Raw genomic sequence first — 11,320 nt, 5'->3', positions numbered from 1 at the left:
ATGCTTCTTGTCGTAAATTTTTTCATCGTGCTTTTTACTTTGCGAACTGATGTCGTTGGGCAAATTATAATTTCATAAATTAAAAATGATAAATCAATTAACTTTTCAATATTCGCTCAATTTCAATGCATTTCGGATTTTAGTCTTCGAGTATTTTTAATAAGACTCGAATTCAAAACTACGAAAAGGGAAATGCGTTATCTTTCCCATTAAAGCCGATAAATTCACGATCGTTGAAAAATTTTGATACGTGAAAAATTTGAAAAACAAGAAAATGAAAGGAGAGATTTCAAGTCGAGAAAATAATAAAAGGGCCCATAGATATTCATTTAATAAGGGAAAATATAATCAGATTCTGCGAATCTAGTTTTTACCCTTCATTAATAGGCGACTACGCCGTCTCGCGCTTCCTCTCTCTCGTGTTGGCACGACAACAGATCATCGCCAATTTGCCACCAGCCTTCCTCTCTCTCTCTCTCTCTCGATCGATCGATCAGACCCCGCGCGTCGGCTCTCCTCCGTCTTCAACCTCGAGCTCGATCTCGATCTCTTTCCGAATTCTCCATTCCCTCGTCGTCTCCGAGGAAGCCCTAACCCTCGATTTCGTGCGCGGCCTTGGAAAAGTCCTCTCCCTGCTTCCGGCCCCCCTTTCTATCGGCAATCGCGCGTCGCTCGAGCCTGTTGGGGTACAGATTTTGCGATTTCGAGGTCTTTTTTTCTTGGGAATACTTATCGTCGTGGCGGTTTTAGCTGCTCGCTTAGGCGAGTCGGTTGTTTGGTTGTTCCGCGACATTTCCGATGCTCGGATGCTGGGGGTGGTTAGGGTTTTATTTGCTCGCTCGGGGGGAGGGGATGTTTCTGATCGGTGTCTGTGATCGCAAGTTGATGGTTTTGTTGCTTTTTTCACTCGGATGTTCATGTGGATAGGTGCGCGCTGGTGAATCCGCTTTTGTTCCGCATTTTATGCGGGATTGAAATGAAATGAATCTGTTGTTGCTTCTGATGCGTTAGTTATTCTCTTCTATAGGATTTTGCATGCTTCTCTCTCTCTCTGTCTCTCTCTGTCCACGCTCAAAACGGTTTATGATCGCTACACAGGAAGTATAAGTGACTGGTCATGCGGTTAGTTCAAAGAAATCTCTACGGTTGATAGAGTGGACTACCGCCTAATACATCGTGCCTTCTTTCCTTCTGCAGCATGGTTTTATCCTCTCCTGACTCTGCAAGCGTGCATTAATTGTTTTTTTGTTTGCTATTCTAACGCAGGCAATAATTGCAGATGGTAATCCAATAGTTCCCAGCGTCAGATGTTATTCTATCTCTGGACATCTGTTTCCACTTGTGGCATCCGTTGAAGCATCTCCTGTGGTTGTCCTTTGGGTCTTGTGGGATGACTTTATATTGCCGTAACCATTATTGATTACGATATCACTGATTGGCGAGATATTTCAAAAGTCAAAGGTTAGTCATCGGTACCATAAGTCGGTTTTGTTACGAGTCAATTCCTGCAGATGCACTTGTCCATGAACAAATAGAACTTTGACTAAAGTTGATTCTCTTTAAAAGTGGAAATACCTAATTTAGCAGTGGTGCTCTCAGAGTAGTTCTGGTTATATTTGAAGATCAACATTCTAAATACATTGCTGTTGTCGTGAAACTTGTGATTGGACAGTGGCGAAGTTCATTGTTTATCGCTTGAACTAATGGATTGGTCATTGCTTATGGAAGAATTTATCCTAGTAGTTTATCCGTGATCTTCTTTTGGGTTTTAGAAAAATTCACACTGAGGCAGTAGTAGGGGTTACTGGCCTATTTACGTAGAGAGCTCATTTACCAAAAAGGAATCCACAGTCAATAAAACTATTTGCATTCCAGAATAAATTAGCACTATATGGATAGAATAGGGGGATTCCCAGCTTTCACAAAACCTGTTAAAATTATCTGGATACCCTGTTGTAAGCTTTCTCCAATCAACCTAGATAGCCATCTGTTTCTTGCCTTTAGGGTATTGCCTCCTGGACAATATTAACTTGAAGTGCCTCAATGAGACCTCTCCTTTAAAAGCTTTCTATTTCTAACCAACAGAAGACCAAACCGTGAAATTAGGACGTTCATTGTAGACTATTGTGGGGGACTATGCTCGACCCAGTTTGACCCTATAGAGGAATAAGAATTTCATGAAGTTCTCTTCCAGCGTGGAGAATGTAGAAGAAGATGTGTCATGTTTCGTTTTTTCTTGAAACGAAGCACCCATTTTAGCTCATGATCTCACTCTTGAGAGGAGCAATGGCAAATTGGCAATGAATGGAGCTTCTGTTTACTGTAATTCTGTAGTATCTTTCGAACTTTTGGTCAGGTCCTCATCAAAAGGCTCTGAAGAATTTTTATTACAGTAAATTGCAGCAATGAACAACTGACATAATTGATGCATGGGGCTCTTCCACACTCAGTCGCGAGAGTTATTCTCTGTGAAGTTCATCTGAAAATGGAGCTGTTACCTGTAGACCTCTGCTACTAATTTGTGAAGAAGAAACATTATCACATATGTATTCTACCAAATTAGTATATGTTTTTGACAGTTGACAGGTTTTTTGGCATACTAGCCACCTGAGTAAGATGTTATGATTACAAGTCTCTTCCTTTGTCCTCGACCTTGCAGTCGTGGGAAGTAACAACCTTTTCCGGGAAAAGTTCCCTGTTGCTTTTTAATTTTGTGGGTTCTGGGTTCTTGTTGTTCCTGAAAGATCTCAAAGGTACTATCTGCTTGTGATATTGGAATGCATTGTCTCCCATTTTGGAATGTGCATTTCACAAGGCTTGGCTTTTGCAAACCTTCTTCATGTCATATGGTTGAGATAGCTTCTGTTTTTCTGTGAAAAGTTGTATTGAGGTTCTATCCCCGTACTAAAGGTAAAAACAGTAACTTCAGTCTGCCCTTCATCGCTCTGATTTGCTGCTGTTAAAGGATTTGCTGTTGATGCATCTTGAACCCACAAGTACAAAAACAGTTCTGTGCATTGTTGCAATGCTTGTGGCGATTCTGCATTGAAGACTTGAAATCATATTCTATTCGTTTATTACTTTTTGTTGACTGATAAGTGTGGAGGCTAACTTTTTCTTTGACAGCATTTGATTCCCTTCCTATGATTAACTGCTTTCTTTCTGTGTTAATAGTGGTTCTTTGGTCCCCTTGCCTATGTGCATGTTGTTACTACAATTTTTTTAGTAGGCATATTATGCATCTTTTTGGCTGAACTTCATACATCTTTATCCTTTTTTTTCCTTTTATTGTTTATTGTGTTCTGCCAAAAGATCTATTGATTGCTTTTTGATGGTATTGCTACATTCTACCATCTTCCAGACTCGGCAGCCAAGGATGAACTTCCAACAACTTGCCCATCCCAAGTCTTCTGCTAATGGAATTGGCCGTCGTAAAGGTGAAAGAGAAGGAGGAATGAGGCTGGACAATAGGCTGCATTCTGGAAAATCTGGCATCAGCAAAGCAGGCAGCACAGGTATGATATTCCAAATAAGCATGGATTATTTATATATGGGCTTTCTCTAATGGCGGTCATCGTAGGTTCCATGGCTGACAGCAAAGCTGGAGGCAATTTAAGCCCATCCCATGATAGATTAGTGTACTTCTCAACACACCTCATAGGTCATCATGTGGAAGTCCAGGTGAAAAATGGATCCATATATTCTGGAATATATCACGCTGCAAATGTCGATAAAGATATGGGTAAGTTTTGCTTAATGCTAGTGTGGTTAAAATGAATGATCTATTCTTGTGAGTATAAACATTTAATTTATTGCTCCCAGGGATAATCTTGAAAATGGCTCGCATGATAAAAGATGGGTCTGTTCAGTTGCCTAGGGCTAATACTGAGTCCCTTGACAAGGCTTTTGCAAAGACTCTGGTAATACCTGCCAAAGAACTTGTCCAAGTCATTGCGAAGGTAACTATCAATTCCCGTTTTGCCATAGTCATTATAAACACGCAGCTTAACGAATTGAAATAGTAAACAAGTCATGCATAGCTATGTGTTTGCTAGGAAATAAATTCTGTCTCAATCGTTGCAGTAGTAAAGCGACGATTGACTTCTGAATCTAATTGTAGTATCTTCATGGGGGATGCCAGGACTTCTCTGTAGCTGGGGATGGATTGTCAAATGAGCTTCAATCTGAGAAACAGCAGGAGATCTTGATTGACTCCTATATATCACAAGCGCGTCACGTTGATTTGGAGAGAGAACTAAAACCTTGGATGCCTGATGAAGATGATCCCCAGTGTCCTGAACTGGAGAATGTCTTTGATGGCCCATGGGATAGGTTGTGATCAGTTACTTTCACCTCTTTGGAGAATGTTGTATGTTGTATTCCTGTTGGCAACCTTTGCATGCTAATTGTTAGTTAGGATGGAAAATTAACCGTTCCTTAACTTCGCGTTGGCTAGGAGTGTAGTAAGAGAATAGTGGAAGGAAAAGCAGAACTCAAAACACTTCATAGGCTTTTGTAATGTCCTCCTTTATTTAGTGGAAGGTTCTCTTGGCGTTATCACCAGAAGGGCTAGCTTCTGGATCCAATGTTCACTTTGACATGTTAAGCATTGCCTAATATCTCATTTTTGTTCGCAACTTCACATGTATTAGGAATTTTTATGCTTTATTTGGGGATAGGAGTTGATATGGTTTTGGGGTTAGAACATTGTGTAGTTGCTGGAAAAGTTGGTTTTCCCTAGAGCTAGTGGGCCGCAGCTCTATTGGAGTTCACCTGTTCCAGAAATTGTCTTTTGACTCAAGCCTAACCCTTCTTTTTGCTTGTGAACTCTGGATTCTGGATTAGAAGGGCAGATACTGCAGCCTGTTATGATGGAAAACACTGTCCTGTTCTCTTTCTGCTGGCTGACATGTGATATCATAAAACTAGTTTGAAATTCAATGTCAAGCATTCTTAGACTCTTTTGTGTTAAATAGCTGATGTCAATTTCTAATCTCTTAGGTGTTTTAGGTGTGTTGCCATGGTGTATATCTACTTATTCATCAAGTCTTGGAGGTTCTGAATGTAGATTCCAAGAGGTGTATTTTGTAAATATACTGACTAGCACGATCGTTTTTTATCATTTTTAAGGGGGTGGGATCAATTTGAGGTGAATGAAGTTTTATTTGGAGTGAAAAGCACCTTTAATGAAGATCTGTATACTACTAAACTCGAGAGAGGCCCTCAGATGCGGGAGTTGGAGAGAGAGGCTGGAAGAATTGCGAGGGAAATAGAAGGTGAGGAGACTCAAGATCTTCATCTGGCAGAGGTGAGCATTTTCTTCATTATTTTCTGCCTTTTAATTTTGTTAGTTTGTCATATTTTTTCCTGGAGTTAGTGTTTTACTTATTTTCTGATCGGCTAGGAAAGAGGAGTTCGTTTCCCTGAAAGTTTTGACATTGACGAGGAGACAAGATTTTCTTCAGTCTATAGAGGTGGGGTGGTTGATGATAGTGGATATGAAGAGGAGGAGGATATCCTTTTGGATTCTTGGAATAATGAAACATTTGGCAGTGGCCCTGCTTCTGAACCAGTATCAGCAAGATCTTCATCCACGGTACCTTTGCAACATTATATTGTTTCTATGTTGCATGATATACCATATGCGCATGACCCTATTCTCTTATTGCCTTCAAGGGTTCCTGCTAATATAGTGCTTATAAATCCTCCTCGTGTGACTTTTTCCACATAACAAAGACAATGTACCTGGTCAGGGAATCTGTAGACTGGTAGTATTATCCTGTTTGATCTTTCTTAAGGTTTCATTATTTCAGCATTGCTATTGTGGTTCATTTGTGACCATAGTTCATCCAAAAGGGTTTTTCCATCCGTGAATACCACTTTCAATGACGAATTTTGGGATGACTGAAGCCATGTTTACATCCTCAACCAATACATTTTTTTAAATCAATTTCAAGTCATCCTCCATGGCAGACTGACATATTTGTGGTTTGCATACCTGTGTGACATAGTTATGCTGGTTTCTACTATGGCCCTATCGTTCGATGTGGTTGAGTTAGATTTATTCTTTACTCATTCAATAGCTCTGAACTAATATCACTCATGTTACAGCTTTCTATAAGATTTTATGGTGTCTTTCTTTTCTTTTTCCTGTCATAACCTCCTTTTTATATGATATTGCAGGATGGGCCTGAAACTTCTCAATCTAGTGTTGGTGCTGATTTGTCTCAGACCGGTGCTGATCATGCTGGTCGGTTGTCATCTGAACTCACCTGCAAGAGCGTTCTTGCATCGGATGATGATAACAGGTCCTTAACATGCAGATTACTTCTATTGAGAATAAAGGAATTTAAATGTCATCGTGATTGTTTCTTAGGAAATTGCAGAAGCGGTCATTTTTTTTTCATTTGCTTGTGTAGGGTACAGGAGAGATCATTGAGTGAACAAAGAGGACATACTGAGTTAGATGATGCTGGGAAGCTGCCAGTAAGTGAACATTTAACTCTATGGATCCTCATTGGTATTTGAATATGGTCTCTGTCATTGCCTTCAATAAATTATCAGTGATGTTGACATTTCGGCTTCTCTAATTGTGCAAATGCAGCCTGCAAAGGACACCAGGATATCAAAAGCTGAGGGTGAGTAAAGTTCTTACGTAGTATATCTGAATAGGGGGAAACACCGTAGTTCTTTAAGAGCTTTTTATTTCAAGCAACATAATAAAGGCAATTGCTCGGTGGATAGTGACTTCTACAACTTTCTTTCCTATCTTTCTATTTGCTTTGACGAAGATTGAAATGATTATATAAAACAGAATGAAATATGAATTTATGTTAGTAAGGTCGTCCATTTTTATATTGTCGTTTAATTGATTTTGATGGAACCATTTTATATTATTTTCTTTTGCTCAGATTCCATCTCATTGTCGAAAGGAAAGAGTGGCTCCTCTTTTAAAGGGGCCGTATTGTCCAAGCCCGCAGCTCCTGCTTCTTCTACTGTTGCCTTCAAGGATCATAATAAGATAAATTCTCGCGGTGATCTATTGGAGACACCTACTTTGGTAAAAAGTGGAGAAACACAGTACATGGATTCTCATGGACGGCCTGGTAGCTCTACATCATCTACTTCTGATCGTTTTGGTGCTGCATCAGCTTCTACTGGCGTTGGCTTGACTCCCAGTTCATCTGTAGGTTCCTTATCCTCTGAAAAATCCAACTTGAACCCTCATGCTAAGGTTGGTAAACTTCCATTTGCTTTTAGTTTTCCTTGCTGCTTTTTGTGGAGATGGTTTCAAAATTTGCTGATGAGATACGTGGGTTTTTTGGATTTTATCATGTTTTCTTTGGCAGGAATTCAAGCTGAATCCAAATGCAAAGAGTTTTGTTCCTTCTCAGACACCTGTTAGACCTCTGTCCCCTGTTGCAGATGGCTCCTTCTACTATCCAGCTAATATGTCTGGGGTACCCCAAATGCACAGCATGCCTGTAGGAGTTGGAGTAAGTTTTGTTTCTTTACCTCTATATATTATGTGCTTTATGTTCCATGCACGAGTCGCAATTAAACTTACAAGAGACATCAGTCTATTCACTTGTTCTCTCTTTCCTTGTTGATGTTATTGATCTTTGCCTGTTTGCTGACTTGCTTAATAATATGCAGATAGGGCCTTTCGTGGGACACCAGCCTGTAATTTTTAATACACAAGTTCCCCCTCAATCACCACAAGCATATTTACACCCAAATGGTCCTCATGTATGGGTTATTCTTGCATTCCTCAAGTTTTTATTGGAGGCTATACATTTGTTATTTGCCTGAATTAATAGTATGGATTTTCATTGTTACTCAATTGCAGTATGGACAGCATATGCTTGTAGCCCATCCAAGACAGTTGTCTTACATGCCAAGCTTTCCACAGGTAAGATACATTGCAATTCAACGGAGCTTTACTAAGTAGAGGATAAAGGTAGTAAAATGATTTGGCTGAGTTCCACCTGTCTTGGATACAAGTAATAGCTAAGTTGTGATTGTTTTTTTCGTTTTTCCTAAATCAATCCACAGACATAGTACCAAGTACAATGAGATTGCAAGCAATACTTGAATCATGCCCCACCTCCATCTTGTGTGATTGTCAATTCAAGTTGAAAATGTCGTTCATGACATTATGTTATTGTATTGCCTATTCCTCCATAATTCCCTTAGAATTGTCTTACAGCTTTAAAGATATAGGGAATGATATACTCTCTCCACTATGCTTGTTAAGAGCATACAATACAAGCCATTGACACTTTTTCTCCCCTATCTCAGGACATGCCATATAAAGGACGAGACTTTTAGCCAGTTCCGTTGAAGGTTCGCCTTCCTGGAGGTTTCTACTGACAAATAATTCAGGCGACTTAGATTCTTGGGAGTTCTGCTCACATGAATAAACCTTCTTCATAGATCCGCTTGGGAAAGAAAGAAAATTCTTTGTTTTTTTTTAAGAGCTTGGCCTTCAATGGGGACCCCCTAATTGTAACCTTATTTCCGTGGCTGACCAATGTATGTTCCTCTCATACCCTCAGATAGCGGTACGTTTCAATTGATGGGTACTAAGGTTGTCACTTGACACACTTGTTGAACCTTTTTAGACGCGATGGTTTTCGAAAATTTAATGTTGGTGTTAAAGGAGTGTTTCGCTCTCATTAGTTGCTGTGAAACATTTTAACTATAATGTCGATTGTAGCCACAACCATGTGGAAGTTGAGGCGTAGGTAGGAACAATTGTGGGTGGGTCCCGTTAATTAATGGCATGTTTCATGAACTCAACTTCCCAACTGAGCAAATACATTTGGTTTAAGTTGTTAATGTGGCGTGAAATAGACATGTCCTTAACTGATCCGATGGTCTGTTGAGAAATACTCAGCTGAGGTTGTCGTTGGCTTTCCACGTTTCTTGATCTGGGTGTGGCGAAGGCCAACTACAAGAAATGTTTGATCTTTCGTCTGTCTTCGCCATTATTTGGTTTATTAGTACTTCATTAGTTTCTTGAACCGGAGAAACAAACGGGTGATGGAAGCTTTAGAGCTACTTGTAAATTAGGTTTAGGCAATGAAGTTTTATGTGGTTGCGGTTACAGGCAGTGAGCTAGCACCATATATAAGTTTAGGAAAGATTGCAATCGGCATTTCTCACTTCTCATATTATAAGTCATCTGGAATTTCTTAAATCTACAATTTTGCTTCTTTCCAATTTGAAAAGATTCATTTTTCCTCGCTCACGTACAAATTCTACGTCAAAACCGTTTCTCCTGTCTTTCCTCGCACAGCACGAAGTTGGCCACCCCAACGGCATTGAGCTGCCTGATGCTGACCCTGCATCCACAGCTCGACCCCGGTCACTCTGCCGACATCCTTACCCTGTCCCTATACCTGCGCTTCGCCTCAGCTTGTGGAAGCTTGCTCTACGCTGTCGCAAGCATCCTCAACAGAGCTTGTAAGCCACACTATCTCTGTAACAGGAGCCTGGCCATGGCCATCGGATTGAGGTTGCCTTGTACTGAGTCAATGACCATTGCCGGCCTTAGATTTGAGGTTGGTGACGATCATGATGGCCTTGGAAGAGTGATGGCGGCACATGCGGTGGAGATGAGGTGTTCGGTGACGGCAGAGAACTGGTAGGCAACTTTTGGGTGGCGGTAATTTGGGAAAAAAAGGTGGCAATTTGGTATATAATGGGTGGGTAGAAGATGCAATTTGGAATTCAATATAAAAGGTCAAGATGGCGATAGTAGAGGATGCAATTTGGTGCAAAACGTGATGTGGCCCCAAAGAAAAACTGTAATTTTTTTTTTTTTTTGGGTCGGAGAAAAACTGTAATTCGACCGTAAGTTAAATGTCGTTATCACATACAATGACGTAGATCGCATCATTGGCATGCAATCTTATCTTAGCTGTAATCGATATGAGGTCTAATCATCAGCCAGCACTCATCCTAGTACAGGCTGGGAATTGCTTAGTCGGAAAAAACTTGAATATCATATAGCACACGATGAGTCCTGATCATGACAAAATCCACGTTAATTGGCAGCTTACCAACTTGACTTATAGAATTACCTTAGGAGATCGTTACAGAAAGTCTTATTATCTTGCGGCATAGTCGGTATGAATTTTTCAAGTGGTGTGCAGTTGGTAGAAGGTGAGATGTGAAATATGTTGATAGGAGTGAACACACGCTTAAATTAATCCAATCTTGTCACATCAATCGTGATTAGGAATGATAGTGGCCATTGAAACATCTTTTTGGAAGATAATGATCGATTTTTATCGTTAATCTATGTGACTCATGGGAGTCACCTAGATAGATAAGCATTCGGAATGCTTGAGTAATTAGTGGACGTTGCAAATGAAGTAATTCATGAGCAAAAATCTAATCGAATGATCTGGGCATAGATTGCTTAGTCGTACAGAGTGAAGAATCGAATCTCTACCAATCCCCGCACACTTATCCATTCCTTAATGGCAAAGTCAATTCAAAGAGTAACTAATATTTTCTTAACCGTAAAAGTTAAAGCAGAAAAATAATCATAAAATCAAGACAGTAACTTACATTTTCCATGTTGAAGATGGGCACCAACTTCAATGGCATCCAAAGTGATCAAACCATTGAATGACCATCAAGTACACTTGCTTGAAATTCAACATCATACCACAGTCCAAGAAAATCAAATAATTATGAATGCACAGCCATACATGTCACGACTGCTCAAAATTTTAGACCTAATATTTTATAATGTGAATTTATAAGAAAATCCAGTTAAACGCTATGGAAACTAAGGGCGCGCATGGCAACACTTCTACTTCAAAAATCAATTTCCGGCCAGAAGTTGATTTTTCTACTTCTACTTAGAAGCAAAAGTTGATTTTTTCACTTTTACTCCGGAAGTTGATTTCTGATAAGAGAAATTCGTTTGGTAACAATTGAAAATTTCTACTTCTGAAACATTATTAACACAAAATCTTCCTTGAAAAATTATTATCAGTGACCGAAAAATTTCTACTTCATTTTAAAATTTTTTGAATTTCTTTTTAAAATAAATTTTATTATTAAAAATATTATTTAGTTTTTTAAAATAAATTTTTTTATTTATTTTTTGCTTCGGTGGTCGTAGATGACAACTCAATTTATATAAACATTCTTAAGTGCTTAGAAAATAGCCTAGAATCGCCTAATCGAAATGAAACTAAACAATAATATTTCGAAGGGGGGCAAAAGCGAAATCTCATCATAAAAGATTTCGATTTATCTTTATAAACCATAGATGTTATTATAAGGTGCAATTTAAATG

At 39.3% G+C, this 11,320-nt stretch overlaps 1 protein-coding gene across 2 annotated transcripts; it reads left to right on the top strand.

Moving 5' to 3' along the window:
• The first annotated feature begins 389 nt into the window (after nt 1-389).
• Nucleotides 390-8,661, top strand: LOC115737480 (polyadenylate-binding protein-interacting protein 3-like). Of its 2 annotated transcripts, none has more exons than XM_048274019.1 (16): nt 390-686; nt 1,267-1,461; nt 3,362-3,515; nt 3,581-3,742; nt 3,823-3,959; nt 4,142-4,332; nt 5,131-5,308; nt 5,405-5,596; nt 6,184-6,308; nt 6,420-6,486; nt 6,605-6,638; nt 6,912-7,234; nt 7,350-7,496; nt 7,648-7,749; nt 7,850-7,912; nt 8,302-8,661. In XM_048274019.1, exons 3-16 carry the CDS (start codon nt 3,377-3,379, stop codon nt 8,329-8,331), a joined length of 1,890 nt encoding a protein of 629 aa, XP_048129976.1. In that variant the 5' UTR covers nt 390-686; nt 1,267-1,461; nt 3,362-3,376; the 3' UTR covers nt 8,332-8,661. The 2 variants fall into 2 exon arrangements, with proteins under 2 accessions (XP_048129976.1, XP_030525467.1); XM_030669607.2 differs by having other exon boundaries at nt 391-686; nt 7,657-7,749.
• The last annotated feature ends 2,659 nt before the right edge of the window (nt 8,662-11,320 follow it).

This window comes from Rhodamnia argentea, chromosome 2 (assembly GCF_020921035.1).
Source record: "Rhodamnia argentea isolate NSW1041297 chromosome 2, ASM2092103v1, whole genome shotgun sequence".
Lineage (NCBI taxonomy): Eukaryota > Viridiplantae > Streptophyta > Magnoliopsida > Myrtales > Myrtaceae > Rhodamnia > Rhodamnia argentea.
The sequence above is the reverse complement of the archived record's forward strand: the minus strand, read 5'-3'. Positions and strand labels throughout refer to the sequence as shown.

What these genes read in the sequence shown, in the direction of transcription:
- LOC115737480 (XM_048274019.1), top strand. Translation starts at nt 3,377, where the DNA reads ATGAACTTCCAACAACTTGCCCATCCCAAGTCTTCTGCTAATGGAATT. An exon ending in TTTGATGGCCCATGGGATAG is followed by an intron (nt 4,333 to 5,130) that starts GTTGTGATCAGT and finishes ATCATTTTTAAG; the next exon opens with GGGGTGGGATCAATTTGAGG. An exon ending in CAGCAAGATCTTCATCCACG is followed by an intron (nt 5,597 to 6,183) that starts GTACCTTTGCAA and finishes ATGATATTGCAG; the next exon opens with GATGGGCCTGAAACTTCTCA.